The sequence below is a fragment of the Dendropsophus ebraccatus genome, chromosome 2 (genome assembly GCF_027789765.1).
Source record: "Dendropsophus ebraccatus isolate aDenEbr1 chromosome 2, aDenEbr1.pat, whole genome shotgun sequence".
In the NCBI taxonomy this organism is placed as follows: domain Eukaryota; kingdom Metazoa; phylum Chordata; class Amphibia; order Anura; family Hylidae; genus Dendropsophus; species Dendropsophus ebraccatus.
The window spans coordinates 141941683-141966164 of NC_091455.1; the positions used below are offsets into that span (position 1 = coordinate 141941683).

General features: G+C 41.8%; 1 protein-coding gene across 5 annotated transcripts in view; it reads right to left on the bottom strand.

Annotated features, from left to right (window-relative positions):
- Positions 1-281: 281 nt before the first annotated feature.
- RALA (RAS like proto-oncogene A) overlaps positions 282-24482 on the bottom strand; it is a 58500-nt gene continuing 34299 nt past the window's right edge. For 3 of the 5 annotated variants that reach the window (XM_069958408.1, XM_069958411.1, XM_069958410.1), the window contains exons 2-5: positions 23614-23769; positions 22943-23151; positions 3712-3886; positions 282-437 (exon numbers count right to left, since the gene is read on the bottom strand). In XM_069958408.1, the coding sequence (XP_069814509.1) occupies positions 315-437; positions 3712-3886; positions 22943-23151; positions 23614-23727 (621 nt within the window). In that variant the 5' untranslated portion in view covers positions 23728-23769 and the 3' untranslated portion in view covers positions 282-314. The remainder of the gene's footprint in view (positions 438-3711; positions 3887-22942; positions 23152-23613; positions 23770-24482) is intronic. The other 2 variants (XM_069958409.1, XM_069958412.1) reach the window with 1 other exon arrangement.

The window sequence follows — 24482 nt, forward strand, 5'->3', positions numbered from 1 at the left end:
TTGTGTGTGTCACAAAAAAAAGCAAAACATGCAACATTAAAGACAGACATGCAGCTAAAAACATGGTACGTGTAAATGCACCCTTAGGGTATCTTGTAATGTCTTTGTTACAATAAACACAGCTGCGGTTAGCTGCGTTGCGTGGAGCATGCTAACAGGTCATTTTTAATTTTTTTTTTCAATAAAAGACCAAAAACAAAAGGCAATCCCCCCCCCCCCCCCCCCCAAAAAAAAAATAATTATATTTATATGAACACCGGGAAAAGAAAAAGGAAAAAAAAAAAAAAAAAAAAAAAAGAGAAATACAGCCTTCATTATAAAATGCAGCATCTTTCCCTTATCCTCTTCGCTAAGCTTTTTCTTTTCTTCTTGCCATTTTTTTCTTTACTATCTTCCATCTTTCGGGCACGGATTTCTCTCATCAAATCAAAAAACACCTGCAAAAATTTGAATGACATTTTATTCTATAACTTTACAAACAATACAAATAAAAATACATTTTTTTAGCAAATACTTTAGACCAGAAGTGACTTAACATTGCAACAGAATTTACACTAGTCACTTTGAATAAAATGCATTAAAGCAACTCTGTTTCTACAATCTCACCCTCCCCGAACCGATTGTACCTTCAGATAGCTGCTTTTAATCCAAGATCTGTCCTGGGGTCCATTCGGCAGGTGATGCAGTTATTGTCCTAAAAACAACTTTTAAAGCCCAACGGCTGGGGCTTAGATTGTGTATGCATTAGGCTGGCACAACCCACAGACAGAGTCGCTTTAACCTATTAATAGCTGCGTTTTTATGGTACCTCAGTGGTTATTGCATATGGAGCAAGCTTCAGGGGCTGATCCTGCTCTATATGCAGCAGGTGCCAGCTGTATCTTACAGCCGACACCTCCCTGTAACTACAGGGAGGGGACTTCAGTCACATGACAGCAGTTTAACCATCTACGTGCAGTTATCAATAATGGTAGCAGCATGCAGAGGGTGAACTGAAAGTTTGTTGCACCTGTTTAGGGATCCGATCAGCACCCCTGCAACACAATCACAGGATGCTATTCTGATAACATGGCAGCTGGATGCCTTGGCCATGGTAAATCTGCTTGTACAGTCTGCCTCAGGCAGAATGTACAAACAAAGCAGTGATTACACTGATCAATGCATGATTAGTATAAGCAATCCAATAACTGTATATAAATGTCCCATAATGGGACTTTAAAACTGGCTAAAAAATAAATCATATAGTGGCAAACTGGGGGTTGCTTTCTGGGATCACCATCTCCAGAGTCTGAGATAGTTGGCGCAACTGCAGTCCCAAACAGTGCTATATGTTTTAAACTGAACGCAAATAGCTTTATTCATCCATTCACGGCAAAACACATATAGGCAAACAAAATTAAACCTAGACTGTCTTGGCAACTTAATAAACATTACACAACTTCCCTAGCTGTCCTTCTTTAGCCTAATGTTCGATATCACTAACTGTATGACACTTGTCTCACCCAGACTCAGTCCCCCTGCAGCCCCCACAGGCCTAATAATGGGGACCATCACCTGGGAAGCTCTGAAGTTGTCAGATGCAATTTGTGTTCCAAGCTGCTGACACAGTTTTAGATATATTATGTGTGTGTGTGTGTGTGTATATATATATATTTTTTTTTTTTTATTATTATTTTATATAAAAGTCAAAATTACACCTCCGTTTCCATTTTGTAAACAAAATGAATAAATACAGTAAATACATTTGGTATCACCAAATTATTGATCCTCGAGAACATACAAAACAGAAAAACAATACCAAACACCAGAATTACTAACTTTTGGTCATATCATGCAATGTCCACCACACTGCACAAGATGAGCTCCATAGACTTTGAATAGACTGTGTGTTGTGTAAAAAGAAAGAGATCACAGGAAGCCAGGGAGTTTGGTGCATAGCCTTGCATTTCTCACAATTAGGACTATAAACAATCAGACCTCAACCAATCAAAACATTAGACATTTCTCTGCAACATAAAAAAGGAAAAATTGGCAGCACCTCTATGCCTCTGTTCACACTGTAGGTTGCACGCTACATGTGGCTTAAGTACAGACAAAAAAAACAGAAGGTGCAACAGCAATCCACAGGTGCAAGTGCTTACCGTACATACTTCCCCCAGCCGTACACACAATAAAAACCTGCTCTATAGATATAAAAAAATGAGGATCATAGCAAACTACTTGATCAAACAGAATATACCATATCACCACTCTAGCAATGACCTCCCCTGGGCTAACAATAAGCCTACAATGGAAGATAGGAGTCAAATCTCTATTGATACCACCCACGAGACATGGGTGGAGTGCAAGCCAACAGAAGGTAGCCACACCCCCCACATACAACTGAAAAAAGCAAAAATTGGCAGCACCTCCTATGCCTTGGTTCACACTGCAGGTTGCACGCTGCATGTGGCTTAAGTACATTCAAAAAAACAAAACAAAAACAGAAAGTGCAACAACCACCTACAGGTGCAAATGCTTACCGTACATATTTTCCCCAACTGTTACACAATAAAAACCTGCTCTTTAGATGAAGAATGAGGATCTTGGCAAACTACTTGAACAAACCATGTCACCACGTTGTCTCCTATCTGCCCATTGCAGGCTAATTGTTAGCCAAGGAGAGGCCATTGCTAGTGTGAGAATGCTAAAGTAGGACCGTGTCTCTGAGGACACCTTAAAGTGTCACTGTCGTGAATTTTTTTTTTGCAGAAATCAATAGTCCAGGCGATTTTAAGAAACTTTGTAATTTGGTTTATTATCCGAAAAATGCATTTTTATCATGAAAAATCAGTTTGAAGCTCTCCCCCCTGTCTTCATTGTTCTCCTATGGAGAGAGCTAAAGAAAAGACCAAAACAGGACAACAAAGAGTTAATCTACAAATCCCTCACGGGATATCTCTTGGGACAGTCACCAGTGACCTGTCTGAGCTCAGATTACAGCTGTCACCCAGCTCCGTGCCTGTAATCCTCTGTTATCTGCTTTCTGCTGCCGGCTAACTCCCTCCTTCCTCCTCCCCCCTCCCCTCTCCCTAGAGCAGACAGGGTACGTCTCCTGCAACAAGTCACAATTTTCAGATTTTTCAGAGTGGATGAAAAAGAGGAAGGAGGGGGGGACCTGGGAAAAGGCTTTTTACATGCAGATAATGGCAGATTTGGCTAATAAACCCAATTACAAAGTTTCTTAAAATCGCCTGGACTATTGATTTCTGCAAAAAAAAAAAAAATACGACAGTGACTCTTTAACGTGGTGACATTCTGTTGTGCACTCTGTTTGATCAAGAAGTTTGCTTATTTTTTTTTTTACTCTACAGGGAAGGTTTTTATTGTGTGTACTCTGGGGGGAGTATGTTCAGTAAGCACTTGCATCTTTTGTTTATTTGTCTATGTCTCTGCAACACGTCAAAAGGTATTTTCATTGTGACACTTTAAAAACATACATTTTTTTTGTATGCGCACAGTACTGAGCAATCTCCAGCATCTCCCACAGGCAATAAATGGAGTGGCAGTGTGCACTCTGACAGTAGAGCTGAAACCCTGTTCTTGAGAACATGGGGGTCATGGTAGTTGGACGCTGCATAATCATGAACTTATACTGTATCCTGTGGATAGGGAACAAGTTCTAATGGATCTGGCTCTACTCTGTAAAGATGATACAAAAAAACGTTATACCTTGTCAACATTGGCCCGTGTTTTTGCAGAGGTCTCAACATAGTTAACATTCCACTGATCAGCTCTGCTCTTTGCCTCTTCAACAGAAACCTGTCTCTTATCTTCCAGATCTGATTTGTTTCCAACAAGGAGGAAAGGAACATTTTCATCTTCTTTTACACGCAGTATCTGTTCCCTAAAAGAAGAGTAACCAGTTATAGATATCTGTTTTGACTCCACTATAAAATTACTTATTTCCTTCCACCTTGTATGTCAAATACTTATTCATAAGAATCCATACATTCTAAAAAAACAAAAAAAAAAACCCTGCCCCAATGCCTGCTAGAACATAATGCAAAGGCTCCGCCCAATGCCCAGTTACCGGGTTCAGCAATACAGGGGTGATATTTTGAAACTGCCACCCTGCTGGAGACTGTTGGTCACAGCGCTAAAGAGCTGTGCTCAGCAGCTGAAGGGTACTGAAGCAGGTTCATGCTCCACCATGGATGGATATGACCAGTTCCCTTTAAATCCTTATTGGATAAGGCAGGCCTGCAGTAGGTAGAGGCCAAAATCAAAATGGCTAAACTTGGCATTGTCAAGCCCCTTCTGCCCCAAAGTAAATGAAATGCAGTGGCACACACCTACAGTATATGAAATTCATTAATTAGCTATAAAATACTGTAGTGAAGATGAGCAGCAGCACAGTTACCCTGCTAGGTCTCTTGTTTCCCTCTTTTGTGTTTAGCATCGGGTTCTCTAGTAAACCCTCTGCACACTAGGTGCCAGTCTTTAATGCTTCACATGGAAGAGGAGCACATAAACAAGTGGGGAATCTGCAGGAAGCATAGCGCGGAAGTTGGGCTAGTCGGCAATCGCAATAAGGCTGTAAAATCTTGTTGCAATATGAAAATTATTATAGTGGCCATATGTTGTAAAAGCCTAGTACAAAAGATCAACTGTTTATATAAGAATAAATATCTTCAGCAAGGATTATTGCATTTATTTCAATGAAATAATTCTTACTTAAGGTTACATGCACACACACTTTCCATTTCTGGGAAAGATGTTATTACTTAGTTTGATGGTTCAACTGTCTTGTTTGGAAAGCTTTATTTGGAACGCTTTATTTTACTTAAAGCGACTCTGTACCCACAATCTGACCCCCCCAAACCACTTGTACCTTCAGATAGCTGCTTTTAATCCAAGATGCATCCTGGGGTCCGTTTGGCAGGTGATGCAGTTATTGTGCTAAAAAACAACTTTTAAACTGGCAGCCCCATGCCCTACAGGAGTATCTGTGCCCTAACTTGCACCATCCCTCTGTCCCTCCTCCCAACCCTGCTCATCATTAGGAATGCCACTGGAACATTTTCTCCATGCCGAACATTTGCACAGGTGTCTTAACGATTCAGCCCATGTGCCGGGCTGACACAGCTGACAAATAAGAGGCAATCCTGGGGCATTCCGAATGATAAGGAGGGCGAGGAGTAGGGACAGAAAGGTTGTGCCAGCCTAATGCATACACAATCCAGGCCACTCCCGTAGAGCACAGGACTGCTAGTTTAAAAGTTGTTTTGTAGGACAATAACTGCATCACCTGCCAAACGGACCCCAGGACAGATCTTGGATTAAAAGCAGCTATCCAAAGGTACAAGTGGTTTGAGGCAGTCAGTTTGTGGGTACAGAGTCAGTTTAATGTCTTTATTTAGCATCAGACTCCCCAGTTGTAAAATGAAAAAAAAAAAAAAATTTATTTCCACAAGAGGTCATTAGCTGCTGAGCCGCGATTGGCCGAGCACAGTTATGCTCAGCCAATCGCAGCTGAGCAGCTGATGACGCGGCCGGCACTCGGGAAGATCGGAGGTGTTCAGGCCGGCCGGCTCAAGATGACGTTTGGCACAAGATGGCGGACGCGTGTCGGCACGGATCAGGTATGTAAAATGCACTACACTTTCGGGTACACGGGTGGGGGTGGTGGGACACAGGGAAGGGGGCCATTCACAGACATAACATACATTACAAAGTTGTATAACTTTGTAATGTGTGTTATTCTGTGAATAATTTTTTACCGCCGCACTACCCCTTTAAATTAAATTAGAGGTCATTAAAAAGATTGATGTAACTGCAATCTTATGGTCCTTTTACACGGAGCGATTATCATCTGAGTGAGGCACCGGAGATAATGAGAATCAGCTGCGATCCCGCAGCTGACCCCCATTAACCCCTTAGTGACCGCCGAAACGGCGGTCACTAATGGGCCGGTGCCGCCGCTATATTTCATCTCCCCCCACCGTGAATCCACGGTGGGGGGAGATGAAATAGTTAAAATCAGACCCCAGACCACCCCCCCTAGTGCCCCGATATCTAACCCCCCCCTCCCCGCGGCGGCCATCAGATCCAAGATGGCTGCCGCGATCACTGTGAACAGACTAATGTCTGTTCACAGTGATCTCTTTGTAAAAATGAATGAAAACCCCATGCTCTCCGCCACCGGAGGTAGCGGAGAGCATGGGGCAGTCATCGGGGACCCCCCAGTCACCCCCGTCCCCGAGTCACCCTCCCCTACCCCATATACTCACCTGATCCTGGAGCTCCTTCCTCCTCGGTGTCCTGGCTGGTTATGAAGTGCGCATGCGCTCCACAACCAGCCAGCTCTGAAAATTTAAAGTGACAGAGACCAATTTGGTCTCTGTCACTAAACTATGATTACTGTGATATAAAATATCACAGTAATCATAGTAATACAGTGAAAAAGAATGTGAAAAGTACAAAAAGTGACAAACATACAAAAAAATAAAACACACTTTCTATTATAGTAATAATTGCAGTTTACTCCCAAATTACCCCTAACCCCCCCAGATTACCCGTAACTACCGCAGCTAGCCCGTAACCACCCCAGGTTGTCCGTAATCACGTCAGATTGCACGTAACCCCCCAGATTACCCGTAACCACCGCACGTTGACCGCAACCACCGCACGTTGACCGTAACCACCGCACGTTGCCAGTGACCCCCTCCAGATTGTCCGTAATCACCCCAGATTGCCTGTAACCACCCCAAATTACATGTACCCACCCCAGATTACCTATAAGCACTTCAGTCTATCCGTAACAATTCTAGATTGTCTGTAACCCCTCCAGATTGCACGCAACCACCGCAGGTCGCCTCTGACCACCGCACGTCGCCTCTGACCACCGCACGTCGCCTCTGACCACCGCACGTCGCCTCTGACCACCGCACGTCGCCTCTGACCACCGCACGTCGCCTCTGACCACCGCACGTCGCCTCTGACCACCGCACGTCGCCACTGACCACCGCACGTCGCCTCTGACCACCGCACGTCGCCTCTGACCACCCCAAATTGCCAGTGACCCCCTCCAGATTGCCCGCAACCACGCCAGATTACAGGTACCCACCTCAGATTACCTATTAGCACTTCAATTTATCCGTAACCACAGCAGGTTGCCTGTAACCACCCCAGATTGTCTGTAACCACCCCACGTTGCCCGTAACCACAGCAGGTTGCCTGTAACCACCCTAGATTGTCCGTAAACACAGCAGGTTGTCCGTATTCACCCCAGGTTGCCTGTAACCACTCCAGGTTGCCTGTAACCACCCCAGATTGCCTGTAACCACCCCAGATTGCCTGTAACCACCCCAGATTGCCTGTGACCTCCCCATGTTGACGGTATCCACCCCAGATTACCCGTAACCACCCCAGATTACCCGTAACCACCCCAGATTGCCCGTAACCACCCCAGACTGCCCGTAACCACCCCAGACTGCCCGTAACCACCCCAGACTGCCCGTAACCACCCCAGACTGCCCGTAACCACCTCCAAATTACCCGAAACCACCCCACATTACCTGTAATCAAATTTTTTTTATTTTATTTTAACTGCGCTATTCTAATAACTATTACTAGCTACTGCTTTGCTCCAGCAAATTGGCACTCCTTCCCTTCTGAGCCCTGCTGTGTGCCCATACAGTGGTTTATGCCCACATATGGGGTACCGTTGTACTCGGGAGAACCTGCGTTACAGATTTTGGGGTATGTTTTCTCTCATGTTCCTTGTGAAATTTAGAAATTTCAAACTAAACCAACATATTATTGGAAAAATTAAAGTTTTTCATTTTTACTGGCCAATTTTGAATACTTTCCTCTAATACCTGTGGGGCCAAAATGCTCATCCTACCCCAAGATGAATTCTTTGAGGGGTGTACTTTCCAAAATAGGGTGACTTTTGGGGGGGGTCTATTCTGTAGACATTACAGGGGCTCTGCAAATGCACCTGGCGCTCAGAAACTTCTTCAGAAAAATCTGCACGGAAAATGCTAATTGGCGCTCCTTCCCTTCTGAGCCCGGCTGTGTGCCCATACAGTGGTTTATACCCACATATGCGGTACCGTTCTACTCAGGAGAACCTGCGTTACAGATTTTGGGGTGAATTTTCTCTCCTGTTCCTTGTGAAATTGAGAAATTTCAAACTAAAGGAACAAATTATTGGAAAAATTCGAGTTTTTCATTTTTACTGTCTACTTTTGAATACTTTCCTCTTATACCGGTGGGGTCAAAATGCTCACCACACCCCAAAATGAATTCTTTGAGGGGTGCACTTTCCAAAATGGGGTGACTTATGGCGAGATTTTACTCCGCTGGCACTACAGGGGCTCTGCAAACGCACCTGGCACTCAGAAACTTCTGCAGCAAAATCTGCATTGAAAAAGCTAATTGGCGCTCCTTCCCTTCTAAGCCCGGCTGTGTGCCCATACAGTGGTTTATACTGACATATGAGGTACCTTTTTACTCAAGAGAACCTGTGTTACAAATTTTGGGGTACTTTTTTTTCTCTTGTTCCTCGTGAAATTGAGAAATTTTAAACTAAAGGAACATATTATTGGATAAATTCGAGTTTTTCATTTTTACTGTCTACTTTTGAATACTTTCCTCTAATACCTGTGGGGTCAAAATGCTCACCACACCCCAAAATGAATTATTTGAGGGGTGTACTTTCCAAAATGGGGTGACTATGGGCGAGATTTTACTCCGCTGGCACTAGAGGGGCACTGCAAACGCACCTGGCGCTCAGAAACTTCTTCAGCAAAATCTGCATTGAAAAAGCTAATTGGCACTCCTTCCGTTCTGAGCCCTGCTGTGTGCCCATACAGTGGTTTATGCCCACATATGAGGTACCTTTTTACTCAGGAGAACCTGCGTTACAGATTTTGGGGTGAATTTTCTCTCCTGTTCCTTGTGAAATTGAGAAATTTCAAACTAAAGGAACAAATTATTGGAAAAATTCGAGTTTTTCATTTTTACTGTCTACTTTTGAATACTTTCCTCTTATACCGGTGGGGTCAAAATGCTCACCACACCCCAAAATGAATTCTTTGAGGGGTGCACTTTCCAAAATGGGGTGACTTATGGCGAGATTTTACTCCGCTGGCACTACAGGGGCTCTGCAAACGCACCTGGCACTCAGAAACTTCTGCAGCAAAATCTGCATTGAAAAAGCTAATTGGCGCTCCTTCCCTTCTAAGCCCGGCTGTGTGCCCATACAGTGGTTTATACTGACATATGAGGTACCTTTTTACTCAAGAGAACCTGTGTTACAAATTTTGGGGTACTTTTTTTTCTCTTGTTCCTCGTGAAATTGAGAAATTTTAAACTAAAGGAACATATTATTGGATAAATTCGAGTTTTTCATTTTTACTGTCTACTTTTGAATACTTTCCTCTAATACCTGTGGGGTCAAAATGCTCACCACACCCCAAAATGAATTATTTGAGGGGTGTACTTTCCAAAATGGGGTGACTATGGGCGAGATTTTACTCCGCTGGCACTAGAGGGGCACTGCAAACGCACCTGGCGCTCAGAAACTTCTTCAGCAAAATCTGCATTGAAAAAGCTAATTGGCACTCCTTCCGTTCTGAGCCCTGCTGTGTGCCCATACAGTGGTTTATGCCCACATATGAGGTACCTTTTTACTCAGGAGAACCTGCGTTACAGATTTTGGGGTGAATTTTCTCTCCTGTTCCTCGTGAAATGGAGAAAATTCAAACTAAAGGAACATATTATTGGAAAAATTCGAGTTTTTCATTTTTACTGTCTAATTTTGAATACTTTCCTCTAACACCTGTGGGGTCAAAATGCTCATCCTACCCCAAGATGAATTCTTTGAGGGGTGTACTTTCCAAAATGGGGTGACTTATGGGGTTTTTTCTCTCTGCTGACACTACAGGGGCACTGCAAATGCACCTGGCGCTAGGAAACTTCTTCAGCAAAATCTGCAATGGAAAAGCTAGATGGCGCTCCCTTCCTTCTGAGCCCCGCTGTGTGCCCATACAGTGGTTTACGCCCACATATGGGGTACCGTAGTACTCAAGAGAACCTGCGTTACAAATTTTGGGGTGCAATTTCTCTCATGTTCCTTTTGAAAATGAGAAACTTTAATCTAAACGTATATATTATTGGAAAATTGTAATTTTTCATTTTTTTACGGCCTAATGGTGAATACTTTCCTCCAGCCCCTGTAGGGTTAAAATGCTCATTATACCCCTAGATTAATTCTTTAAGGTGTCTAGTTTCCAAAATGGGGTCACTTATGGGGGTTTCCAGTATACAAGCCTCCTAAATCAACTTAAGAAAAGAACTGGTCCCTAAAAAAATCAGTTTTGGAAACTTTTACGAAAATGTGGTAATTTGCTGATAAATTTCTAAGCCCCGTAACACCCTAAAAAAGTAAAATATGTTTATGAAATGAAGCCAGAATAAAGAGGACATATTGGTAATGTGACTTAGTAACTAATTTATGTGATACGACTTTCTTTTTTAGAAGCAGAGAATTTCAAAGTTCATAAAATGCTAATTTTTTCAATTTTTCATGATATTTTGATGTTTTTCACAAAAAACACACAAAGTAGTGACCAAATTTTGCCACTAATATAAAGTGCCATATGTGACGAAAAAACAATCTCAGAATCGCTAGCATACGTTAAAGCATCACTGAGCTATAAGAGCATAAAGTGAGACAGGTCAGATTTTGAAAAATGAGCCTGGTCTTTTAGGTGCAAATAGGCTTGGTCTTGAAGGGGTTAAGAAACTTTGTAATGGGGTTTATTAGCCGAAAAATGCATTTTTATCATGAAAAAGCAGTTTGAAGCTCTCCCCCCTGTCTTCATTGTTCTCCTATGGAGAGCGCTAAATAAAAGACCAAAACAGGACAACAAAGAGTTAATCTACAAATACCTCACCCTTTATCTCCTCTGACAGTCAGCACTGACCTCTCTGACCTCTGATTACAGCTGTCACCCAGCTCTGTGCCTGTAATCCTCTTATCTGCTTTCTGCTGTCGGCTAACTCCCTCCTCCCTCCTCCCCTCTCTATAGACCAGACTGGGTACGTCTGATGCAACAAGTCACAATTTCCTGATTTTTTGCAGTGGATGGAAAAGAGAAGAAAGGGAGGACCTGGGAAAAGGCTTTTTAAATGCAGATAATGGCATATTTGGCTAATAAACCCAATTACAAAGTTTCTTAAAAATCGCCTTGACTATAGATTTATGCAAAAAAACAAAAACAAACGACAGTGACTCTTTATCCCCTTAAGGATGGAGCCAATTTTCATTTTTGCGTTTCAGTTTTTTTCCTCCTTGTGTTTAAAAGGCCATAGAACTTGCATTTTTCCACCTAGAGACCATTTCCACATGAGCCCTTATTTTTTGCGTCACTAATTGTACTTTGCAATGACAGGCAGAATTTTTGCATAAAGTACACTGCGAAACCAGGAAAAAATTCAATCTGTGGTGAAATTGAACAAAAAAAAAACGCATTTCTTTTATTTGGGGGGGATTCATTTTTACGCCATTCGCCCCGGGGTAAAACTGACTTGTTATATATGTTCCTCAAGTCGTTATGATTACAACGATATATAAAATGTATAACTTTTCTTTTATCTGATGGCCTGTAAAAAATTCAAACCATTGTTAACAAATATATGTTCCTTAAAATCGCTCCATTCCTATACTTAGTTATAACGCTTTTATCCTTTGGTCTATGGGGCTGTGTGAGGTGTCATTTTTTGTGCCATGATGTGTTCTTTCTATTGGTACCTTGATTGCGCATATACGGCTTTTTGATCACTTTTTATTACAATTTTTCTGGATTTGATGCAACCAAAAATGCGCAATTTTGCACTTTGGGATTTTTTTGCGCTTGCGCAGTTTACCGTGCGAGATCAAGAATGTGATTGATTAATAGTTCGGGCAATTACGCACGCGGCGATACCAAACATGCTTTTTATTAATAATGACACTTTATTTTTAACTTATACACTTATACTAGACGCCCCCATGATCTCTCATTCAGATCTATGCTGCATAGATATGCAGCATAGATCGATGAGATCGGCACTCGTTTGCTTCCAGCTGCTGCAGCCGGACGCAATCGAATGCAGAGCCGGGATCAGCGCCATTACGGCGCAGACCCTGGCCGGCATCAGTCACGGAGATCGCTCCTCCGTGACGTCACGGGGGAGCGATCTCCCCGCTAGACACCAGGGAAGAGCTGCTCTGAAGTCTTCAGATGCAGCTGTCAACTTTGACAGCTGCATCTAAAGACTTAATTAGTGGGCTCTGCGATCAGACCGTGCCCGCTAATAGCTGTGGCCCTGGGCTACATGCGGTACCCGAAACCGTGGCGGTTCGGAGCGGGGTCGCCGCGCGGGACGCCCCCACCCGCGCGAGGACGTATAGTTACGTCCTCGTGCTTGAAAGGGTTAAGCGATCTTAAAATGATCGCAATAACAATTTTATACGATTTATCTTTTTGTCTAAACGTTGATCGTTAAAAAAATTAAATTGTTGCCTCAAAATCATTAAAACAATCGATTGGCCGAATTATCGATCCGTGTAAAAGGACCATTACATAGTAGAATGATTGAAGACCCTATATAAGTTGCAACCCTTTAGTGACCAAGCAAATTTTTGTTTTTGAACTTTTGCTTTTTCCTCCTCATGTTTAAAAGACCATAGCGCTTGCATTTTTTTTTTTACCTAAAGACCCATATGAGCTGTAAAAGTTCAAACTGCTGCAATGACAGACTTAAGTTTTATGCCATTTGCACTGTGGTAGAACGGACATGTTACCTATATTCTTTAAGTAAGTACAGTTACAATGATAGGTGATTTATATAACTTTCATTGTGACTGCTTTTAAAAAAAATTAAAAAAAAATCTCCAGGGCCGCAGGTAATGAGAGAGTCAGCTGCGATCCTGCAGCCGACTCTTTAACCCCTTAAACGCCGCAACCTACAGCAATCGCGGCATTTTAGGTGCTCAGTGACAGATCAAGCACCTGTCACTGAGTGATCGGGACCCCCACAGCTCTGCTGCGGGGGTCCCGATCGCATGTGCTGACAGGCGGGGTAAACCTCCTTACCTCTGTCCTGTTGAATCGGCGATCCATGTATAGAGTCTGCTCTCAGATAACACTGATCTATGCTATGCTATGGCATAGCATAGATCAGTATATGCAATCTAATGATTGCATGTTTTACTGTGTTAAAAAAAAAGTGTGATAAAAAAAAGTTTTTAAAAGTATTAAAAAAACCATTATAAACCCCCTCCCAATAAAAGTTTAAAATACCCCCTTGCCCATTATAAAAATATAAATACAAATAAATAAATATACATATTACATATCATAGCATGTGGAATTGTTCGATCTATTAAAATATAACATTGTTCCCGCACGGTGAACAGCGTTAACTGAAACAAAAAAAAATACATTGGCAGGACGTCACAGGCCCTTAGAAGAAGGCTAACAGAACACTGATTTAAAGGACAAGTGCCATGAAAAACTTTTTCCCAGTAATTGAAGCACATTACAAAGTTATGAAACTCTGTAATATGCTTCAATCACCTATCTGCCTCCCTTCCCTGTCTTTCCCCCCCTCCACCCCCCACCAGGAAGTGTCCTAACTCACACAGACCTAATGACTGTCGTCACCGTCACCAAACTCTTCTCTCAGCTCCTTCTCCTGTTACAGCAGCCCCCCCTCCCCTGCCTTGTCAGGTGACTCAGCTTGCTCAGCTCCCATTAGCTGAACAACTGCAAGCCATCACTTGGACTGGGGAGGGGGGGCTGCTGTAACAGGACCTAGAGCAGCCCTCCTGCTGATGACTCATCCTCACAAGAAGGAGCTGCCTGGTGACGGTGACGACCAGGCTTGTCCTTTAATGGCACTTGTCCTTTTATGTTGCCAATGGCTTCTTGAAACAGTGTGTCCCGCCATATGTTGAAGATTGCACAGTAAGATTTTGGAGCCCTTAACATTTTATCAAGCAAACAGATTCCAGTCACCCAAGAGACTAGACAGAAGGCGCTGAATAGAAGAGAAGCTTTCTGGACACAAATTAAAAACTTGGTACCTGAACGCCTCAATGAGGCAATAGAGCTTGGCACCTAGTAAGGTAAATATAATAAAATATACCAAAAAAGTCTTATGAAAAGTTAGAACACTATCCCTTTGCCTGTTCTAGTTGTAGTTTTACCATAGTTTTTATGTAATTTATGCTAGCGGTTTTATCAGTACTGTTTATTGCTACTGCTCAAGCTATAGATGAGAAGCATTATCCCCCCTTTTTCTATTTATGTATTTGTAATGTGTATATTATCACTATTATCTGTATGCTATTCTGCCCTATTGTTTCCATTCAGTGAAAGAAAACAAGTGTACTGGGCGTTTCCATTCAGTGACCGCAAACAAGGTTACTATGGTAATATTCATTTGAGCCATGGGGGATATCTTGCTGTGATAGGGTACTTGGGAAGGTCTGACCAGTTGTAATATGAGAACTTTGAGTATGTTTGCTGATTTTTAGCAATTTTATGAATAATGTTGGATCCATGCCGGATTTTGATTGTGATCTTTAGAGATGAGCGAACCAGCCGTATGAATCAGAAATCCCGGCGGCTGACTCCAGCTGCCTGCTCCCTCCGTGCAGCGGGTGGATACATCGTAAGGAACGCCTGGAAAACTGGGATACAGCCAATGGCTATCCACCCCCTGCACGGAGGGAGCAGGCAGCTGGAGTCAGCCGCCGAGATTTCTGATTCACACGAACCAGAAATCCGTCTGGTTCGCTCATCTCTAGTGATCCTATGCCAGTTTTTAGCTACAACCTTTTAATGGATATACATAAGGATGTGGAAAACAGCAGGAGTTTGTATGAGCTTGATACAGCTTGATATCAGCATTGAAACGCATCTTTTTTTTACTGTACATTTTATCGAAGTTTGCAATAAATTGGTGCTTTTATTATGCGCCAAGGCTGAAAGGTTGATCCAACTGGTGGATGTAAGTTGGTGTATTCTGGGCAATTGCATCATGACAGATGACAATTGCGGGATCACATGCCGGGCTGAGGTACTTCTGCTCTATAAAAATGCTTCATAGAGTTGTGCCTAGTTTAGCACAACACCCACAAGGGACTGTGTCAAACGCTTTTGCAAAATCCCAATACACTATATCCACAGCCGTTCCACTATCTAGGCTTCTTCTCACCTATAAAAACATATAGGTTGGTTTGACAACTTCTGTCCTGTAAAACCATGCTGGTTATCACCTATGGACGTTGAAGGGGTAATCCAGCGCTACAAAAACATGGCCACTTTCCCCCTACTGTTGTCTCCAATTTGGGTGGGGTTTTAAAACTCAGTTCCATTTAATTAAATGGAGCTTAATTGCAAACTGCACCTGAACTGGAGACAACAGTAGGGGGAAAAGTGGCCATGTTTTTGTAGCGCTGGATAACCCCTTTAAGCTTACTTGTCTATAATTACCTGGGCAACACCTAGAGCCCTTTTTGAAGATTGGCCCTACATTTGCCTTACGCCAATCTCTCAGCACAATACCAGTCACTAAAGAATCGCTGAATATTTAATACAAGGAGTTCCCTAAGAACTCTTGGGTGTAATTCATCAGGCCCTGGGGTTTGCTAACATTCAGTTTTTTTAATTTATCTTGAACCATATCTATAGTGAGCCAGTTCAGTACATTGCCCCACCGCAGTTCCATCCTCCTCTTTTGTATATCCAGAGCTGAAGAACCCATTCAGTAACTCAGATTTCCCTCGACCCCCAGTAATTAACTCCCAGTCACCATTATTTAGGGGACCTACATGCTCTGACCTTTTTTGCACGAATATATTTAAAGAATTTTGGGGGGTTCTTTTGCTACCTATGGCCACCTGCTTTTCATTGCGAATTTTTGCTGATTTTATTACCTTTTTACATATTTTATTAAGCTCTTTGTAAAGGCTACAGATTACCTCTCTGATTTGTATTATTTGAATTCCCTTTTTTTGTCATTTTGTCATTTAACGTCAGTTGTAAGCCATACGGGATTTGGTTTTAATAGTTTATATTTGTTACCCATAGAAATGAATTTAGCAGTACAGATATTTAATGTGGATTTGAAGATTTCCCATTTATTAGCTATATCAGTATGTGACAGCAGCCACTCCCAGTCTATGTCCTGAAGTTTAAAGGGGTTGTCCGGCGATAAAAAATTATTCACAGAATAACACACATTACAAAGTTATACAACTTTGTAATGTGTGTTATGTCTGTGAATGGCCCCCTTCCCCGTGTCCCACCACCCCCACCCGTGTACCCGGAAGTGTGGTGCGCTATACATACCTGTCACGTGCCGACCACGGTCTCCGATCCTCAGCAGTGACGTCTTCTTCGGGCAGCCAGCGGATCTTCCCGAGTGCTGGCCGCCCTCTGCAGCGTCATCCGAAGCTCAGCCGCGATTGGCTGAGCATAACTGTGCTCAGCCAATCGCGGCTGAGCAGCTGATGACGTGGCCGCGTTATCAGCCGCGATTGGCTGAGCACAGTTATGCTCAGCCAATCGCGGCTGAGCTTCGGATGACGCTGCAGAGGGCGGCCAGCACTCGGGAAGATCCGCTGGCCGCCCGAAGAAGACGTCACTGCTGAGGATCGGAGACCGTGGTCGGCACGTGACAGGTATGTATAGCGCACCACACTTCCGGGTACACGGGTGGGGGGGTGGTGGGACACGGGGAAGGGGGCCATTCACAGACATAACATACATTACAAAGTTGTATAACTTTGTAATGTGTGTTATTCTGTGAATAATTTTTTATCGCCGGACAACCCCTTTAACCCAGGGAAATTGGCCTTTTCAAAATTAAATGTTTTTGCCCTCCCACCATCTTTGTTTTCTACACCTTAAGCCAAAAGTCACTATACTGTTGTCACGGTTACCCAGGTGTTCATGGACAGTGACTTCCCCAATCAGCTCTGCATTGTTAGAAATGACCAGATCCGGCAGCCATCACTTCTTGTTGGCTCCTCCACAAACTGGCCAAGAAATTTATTCTGCAATAGATTAAGAAATTCACTCCCCTTTGCGGTTTTAGCTGAACTGTGACCCCAATCTATATCTAGATGGTTGCAATAACCTATAACTACTACCATTCTATTTGTGTTTGCAGGTTATAGGGTTATAGGTTAAACTGCAAAAAATCTTTTTAACGTTTACCCCCCTCTGTAGTTCTACCCACAATGATTCCATATCCTTATAGTCATAACCCACTATTGCATCTTTTACACAAACTTTAATATAATTTCTAACAGAGACATATAATGTTTTGCGGACGACATACTTACCTTCCTTGGCTCCTCTACCCAACAGCTACAGGAGATCCTAAAGGAGTTGAATTATTTTAGTTCATTTAAGGGTTATAAAGTTAATGCTGCAAAATGTCAGCTGTTATTTCTCAAATCTCAACCCCCTACCTCCTCTTCATTACTGGTCATCACAAACCATTTTCACATTACTTACCTTGGCATAAAGACTGGCAGGACTCACACTCCTTTTATAATCTAAATTGCAAGCCTCTTTTCCAAAAACTCACTTCAGAACTAAGGAAGTTAAAAACTTACCATTAACCCTAACAGGTCATGCTCACCTGCTTAACTCCTTAAGGACATATGACATACCTGAACGTCATGTGGTCACTAAGTGGGGACAGAGAGGGGTCACACCCGGACCCCCGTCTGTACCAAGCCACTCTCTACTACTATTAGCAGCCGAGGGCCACAGTTATTAGCAGACACAGGACAATTGCTGTGCCAGCTACTTAACCATTCAAATGCCGCTGTCAAAACTGATAGCTGCATTCAAATGCCGTTAAAACTTTAAGGCGTTATTCTTGGCTCAGCAGTCCTTTACTATGGGCTTCAGCAGTCCTTAGTAATGGAGCACCGATTGCAGAGGTCAATGCAGTACATATGTGCTAACCTCTATGAGCAATTAGTGCCCTAGGGGGGGCTACGGATTGTTTAAAAATAAAAAGTAAAGTTTTTCCATTAATAAAAAATCCTAACCCATAATATAAAAGTTTGAAACACTGAGTTTCCCATTTTAAAAACAAAAATAAATAGAAAAATAAACATATTTGCAATTGTCGCATGTGGAATCGCCCGAACTATTAAATGATCACATTCCTAATGTTGCATGGTAAATGCAAAAAAAAAAAGAAAAAAAAAGGAGTTTTGCATTTTGCTAAAAATGCATGAAAAAACGATGGAAAAACAGATGCATGTGTGTGCATCCGTTTTTCCATTGACCTCTATTATAAAAAAAAAAAAAGTATCACAATGCTTTTTTTTTTTTTAATACACAAAAATAAGATCAGCTATGTTTTTGTGTATGGTAAAAGAAAACAGATGTGTTTTGATCCTTTTTATAATGGAAGTCAATGAATAAACAGATCAAATGGTTGGACACAAATGTATCTGTTTTCAAGGGGCTGCACAGCGCTATTCACACATTCAGCTCTGCATGGGCTGATAGAATCATTTTTTGAGACCTTGTCCAATAGGCTCGCAAAGAGGACATATTTCACCGTTTATGGCAATGCCCAGCTTTAAAGGGGTTGTCCGGGATATTTCAATAAACTAGCATTGCATTAACCTCTGTGGGTGTTGCATATTCTACATACACTTCTATTTTTTATTTAGAGCGCTTGCTGGGTTCTCAGGCTTAGTCACATGACCACTCTGCCTGTGTTTTCTTTACTTCCTGTGATGTCACATTCCCTTTCTGTTTCCTGTTCCTGCCAGTGAGGGAACAGTGATTCATCAGGTGGGTGGGGTTATGCCAGCACATTTCTTTAGCCACACCCCTTACATCTGAGGCCAGAAGAAACAGCAGCAGTAAGGAGAGCATAACAGACTACAATCTCTGTACAGCACTGCAGCATAGGTTGGAGCCATAAACAGTAAATAAAAGAACTATGGGAGTAATTTATCAAAACCTGTGCAGAGGAACAGGGAAGCAGTTGCCCATGGCAACCAGTCAGATTCTAGGTTTCATTTTAAAAATGAAAGAAGCAATCTGATTGGTTGGTCCCCTGCACAGGCTGTGATAAATCTCCCCCTATATTGTTACTATTGTAGTGTAAATCTGTACAGAGTTGGGGCAATGCTGCTGCTATGTGTAATATGGAGAGGGGAGAGGATACTTCACCTCATGTCACTCACCATTCTATCTATTTCTTGCTGAGGTAACAGAATCCTGCCTCATTGAGACCCCACCCACCAGTAGGATGCTACTGTAGTGTATATGTAATCCAGGACTAAAAGTCCTATCATTTACACGTGTGCTGGGGTTTATAGTGCTACAACAGGTAAAAGAGTGAAAAAAAAAATAGTTGATTTAGTAATATACTGTAAGTAATTGACAGACACTGCGCCACCATGCTACTCAAAGGGCACTTTTAGTAATACAGAGATTTCCTGCCTATGGGTAGAGGGGGTGGAGCTAGATTTAGAAAGTAGGGGGTGTGGCTATACACTTACAGAGCTGTGATGTCACTGCTGACCCCTGTGACCTGGAAGTTTTTTATGTAAACAAACACAAATCTAAAAAAGCAGCAACAGAGGAGGCTGCCTGGGGGCACAGAGGCGAAAAAAGGTCAGAGAAAACCGCTAAGGGAAAGGGACAGATTACACATTTTTCACATTTCAAATAAGAAAAAAAAATGTTGGACAACCTCTAAGTACTTTTTGGACTGAGGTTATAGCTCTGGCTAAGAAGCCATGAGAAACAGACGTTACAATTTAACCACTAAGCTGTATATTCAACTATATCCCCCTATGCCTCGCTGATCCAGCCTCAGGCCATATCATTTTACTGTCAGCATTAAAGTGTCTTTTGAGACATTAGACCCAACCAATAATTCCCTCTATTGCCAAAGTTAAGACACACTTTGCGTGAAAGAACGGAAACACCACACGTTTCTTTAAAAAAATTGAGGTATTTTATTGAGAATGTATTACTATCTTACAGATCTTGTTGGCTCACTTGGTAACTTGAAATAATTCAGTAATCTGCTTTGACACTCACACTCACATAGGGAACTTTGGTTTTCTTTTTTTCTGGTTTATAACCTGTTTTATATAGTTTTGTTTGTGATGTCCTCAGATCACTACTTTGTGGATAACTGTCAGCTGTCTACCTCGTCAGGATGTCTGCTGCATGGATATCTCCCATGATCTCATCCAAGCTTTGATTGACAGCTGTTTAACTTATTGCTATATGTCCCTTTTGTGAATTCTGTACTTCTTTGGATACACGGATGAATCTGTCATTTCCTAGTGTTCTGCAAATACCATATGTTGTTCTAAACCTTCTGACAATAAAAAAAAGTTTAGCAAAATACAAACTCTGTAATGTATTTTATCAGACAAAAATGCTTTCATGTCCTGTTATCTAGCATCTTCTATCAAAAAAGAGAGATAACAAAAAAAAACAAAAAAACTTGCAGTGCTGGAAAATGTCAATATTAATGCAACAAGGAAGGGATTTGTAATCCGGCACTGCACTACTCACGAGTTTGCTGAATCAGGTGTGTGTTGGAGGTTGGAGCCAACTCAATGGAGTCAGGTGTCGGGTGACCAGTGCGGTGCTCTGCTGGAAAGTAGATCCAAATGCACAGTACTTGTAGACGAAATCAGCGGCACTCGCTTCTTCATGCAAAATGGTCATTTATTTGTGGCAAATCCCCGACATACAACAGTGGGATACAACACAGTAGAAGCACGTGCTTCTACTGGCCTATTAACCATCATATACAATATTAACCCCTTCAAGACAGAGCCTTTTGATGCACAGTTCAAATTAATGCAATGTTCCTCCCCGCCTTCTAAGAGCCTAGCGCTTTTATTTTTCCACCTACAGGACTGGTTGGGGTGTCATTTTTGCGCCATGATCTCTAGTTTTTATTAATATTGGTGTTTTGATCGCTTTTTATAAAAAAAATTTCTGATATATAATTTAGTAAAATCAGCAATCCTGGTGTGTTTTTTTTCTTCTTCATTAACGTCGTTCACCATGTGGGAACAATAATGTTATATTTTAATACATCGGACAATTCCACACGCTACGATATGTAATATGTTTATTTATTTATTTTTTTACAATTTTTTCATTTTAAACTTTTGTTGGGATGGGGGTTTATAAGGGTTTTTTAATACTTTTAAAAACTTTTTTTTTATTACACTTTATTTCACTGTAAAACATGCAATCATTAGATTGCATGTACTGATCTATGCTATGCCATAGCATAGATCAGTGTTATCGGCGATCTATGCATAGATACTGCCTGAGAGCAGACTCTATGCACAGATCGCCGAACAGACAGGACGGAGGTAAGAGGCTTACCTCATAGCTGCGGGGGTCCCGATCACTCAGTGACCGAAGCTTGTTCTGTCACTGAGTACCTTAAACGCCGGGATAGCTATCGATTGCGTTGTTTAAGGGGTTAATGAGACGCAGCTGTGGGATGGCAGATGACTCTCATTACCTCCGGTCCCCGACACACTGATGTGTGCGGGACCACTCTCACTGAAGCAGTCCCGCACACATCAGTAAGCCCCTCAGTCAGGAACGTATATATATGCTCCTACTGCACATACCCAGTGCGTAATCTGTATATATACTGATTACTGACGGGAAGGGGTTATAGGCCAGATATAGTGCTAATCCTCAAGTACACACACGGGACAGTTTATCCTGAAACAAAAGGTATGCTTTAAAACACTACTAAGGTTTTATTATTATTATTATTTAATTGCTATTGTACTTAACAGTAATTTCTAATGTATTAGAAAGGATCGTATTCTTAATTTATTGCTGTTCATGATGTTTGCTGATGATTATTTTATGATTTTTTTTGTAGCCTTGTTATATTGTTTTATGTTACATAATTGAAAATGGTAAATGAATAATTAAAATATTTTCAAATAGTCAAGTACTTATCATCTGTTGTATGTCCTGCAAGATGTTGTGTTTTTTTCCAGTCTGAGAAGGTGCTCTCTGCTGCCATTTCTTTACGTGACAGGAACTGTCCAGAGCAGTAGCAAATCCCCATAGAAGCAGCAGTAGAGAGCACCTTATCAAGAATACTCCACTTCTTGCAGGGCAACTGAAAAGTACTGGAAGATTTTGAGTCATTTACAAATGTGACACCAGTTGATTTAAAGGGAAAAAAAAAAAACACACACCAGAGAACCCCTTTTTTCCAACTATCATAAGAGCCATACCTTTTATTTTTCAGTTAGCGCAGCTGTATTAGAGCTTCATTTTTTGAACAATGTGTTGTATGGTCATTGCACCCTTACATACAGTACATTATACAGACACACGACAAACTTCCTACAAAACAGCTATTTGTGTAGCACTCTATGCAGAGGGCTTGCTGGTAACATTCAAAATTAGGTCCCTTGCACACATCTATGTGCTAATGCACACAACTGTGTTTCCATGATCTGTGCATTTGCCAAGAGCCCCGACCACAAAATGTCCAGACATGCAGACATCTACATGCATTGTAGATTTTTACTGGTCACCCATGCATTTTGTGGTCTGCAAACATGTCCGGGTGGTCTTTGGATGAGAATTTTCCACTTCTTCAGGTAACGACATATATGGATAGGTTCACTGTTTTAGAAATCCTAAATTCATATGTATCACTAAAGCAAGCAGTTGCTCAACAACAGCAACCATTTCAATTTCTAGAATAAGCGATTTGTGTTATCAAATTATCTAACAAAATCTGACAAATTGCCCATCTTTGTAAATTAAAAGTGCAATGCTCTTTTAATAAAATTTTTACGTCAGAAGTGCTGAATTAAGGCATATTGAGGACTCACCTGAAATCTGCAGTAGCAGCAAAAGATTCTTGCTCTGTGATGGAAAAGACACAAAGGAAACCCTCACCACTTCGGAAGTAATTGTCTCTAATAGCTGCATAGTCCTCTTGGCCAGCTGTGTCCAAAATGTCAATCTGGACTTCCACACCATCCAGCACAACCTTCTTGCGGTAGCTATCTGCTTTGGTTGGTTCATAATCTTCTACAAACTTTAAATATATATATAAAAAAAAAAAAAATTATTATGTAGTAAGACCCCCGTCGCCACCCTCTGCCACCATGCCGCTAAGGGGAGGGGAGTGGATGCAAGTGGTGGGTTGTCTGGTTATGTGATGACAACTACTATACTATATATCTCTCTACATATAATAAATGTTAATTTTATCTTGTTCAACAATAAGTGTGAATTCTTCATGGAAAAATTAGGCATCCCTAAAAATAAGACATAGTGCATCTTTGGGAGCAAAAATTATTATAACACACTATTATTTACAGGGAAACACAGTAGCATTTCTGACAATAATGTAAATGATTGCAGTAACTGTAAACAGAATTTATCAGAAAAGCAGACAGACGACAGTTGTTTCTACTCCCTATACAGTAAGCAGTTACTATCCCTATCACTATGGGTCTAAGCCTAGCAAATACACTAAGCATACATGCACACTTACCTCATCATACATAAATTGAAGGGTCAAAGCAGATTTTCCCACGCCACCACTTCCCACCATAATGACTTTATGCAATGCCAGTGAGTTCTGTCCCTTAGGTTTATTTGCTGCCATCTTTGGGTTTATTTTAAATTTTCACTGAGGATTATTAATCTTCTAGATAGAAGGGAAAAAAAGTAAAAAACAACTCTGTTAATTCTAAGAGTTAAAATATAGAGAAATATAAGCATGCAATTGGCTTAAAAAGTAGCTTTAAAGCAGAGTCATCAGAGTACATCAAGTCCATGTACATTTAAAGGAGAAGTTTGGGCTTAGACTTTTTTTTTTTCTTTCAAAAGAGCCCAATATAACAACTCCTGTACTAGAAACCTATTACAAGTAAGCTTAGATTATGGGTGGGAATCAAACAGGGTTAAATCTATAGTGAACGGAGTCCTAAGAATGAAGGTAACTTTCAAACTTTTATCCTCTGCAACGTTTCCACGATATTAGGGGTTTAATCCATATGCAAATATGCCGCTTCGATGTACTGGGGCGGCATTTCTCAACCGGAGTGCCGGGAGAACCTGCCAGGGGTGCTGCGGGATCCCGGTGGGAATTGTGACACTGTCACTTTAATATCCCTAGAAGCTGCAGCTGCGCAGCTTCTAGGGATATACCGATCAGTTTAATATTCTGCCCGCTCACACAGTGAGCGGGCGGAACATTCAATTGAGCGGAATGTGGGAGCAGAACCTGACAGCGTCCTGCTACTACATTTAATCCCATAGACCGCCGACACAAGGGACGCCGGGACGTGACCTCTCCAGCAGACATGATGATGTGACGTCATCACGCCTGCCAGAGGTTCCGTCCTTACGGTTCACGAG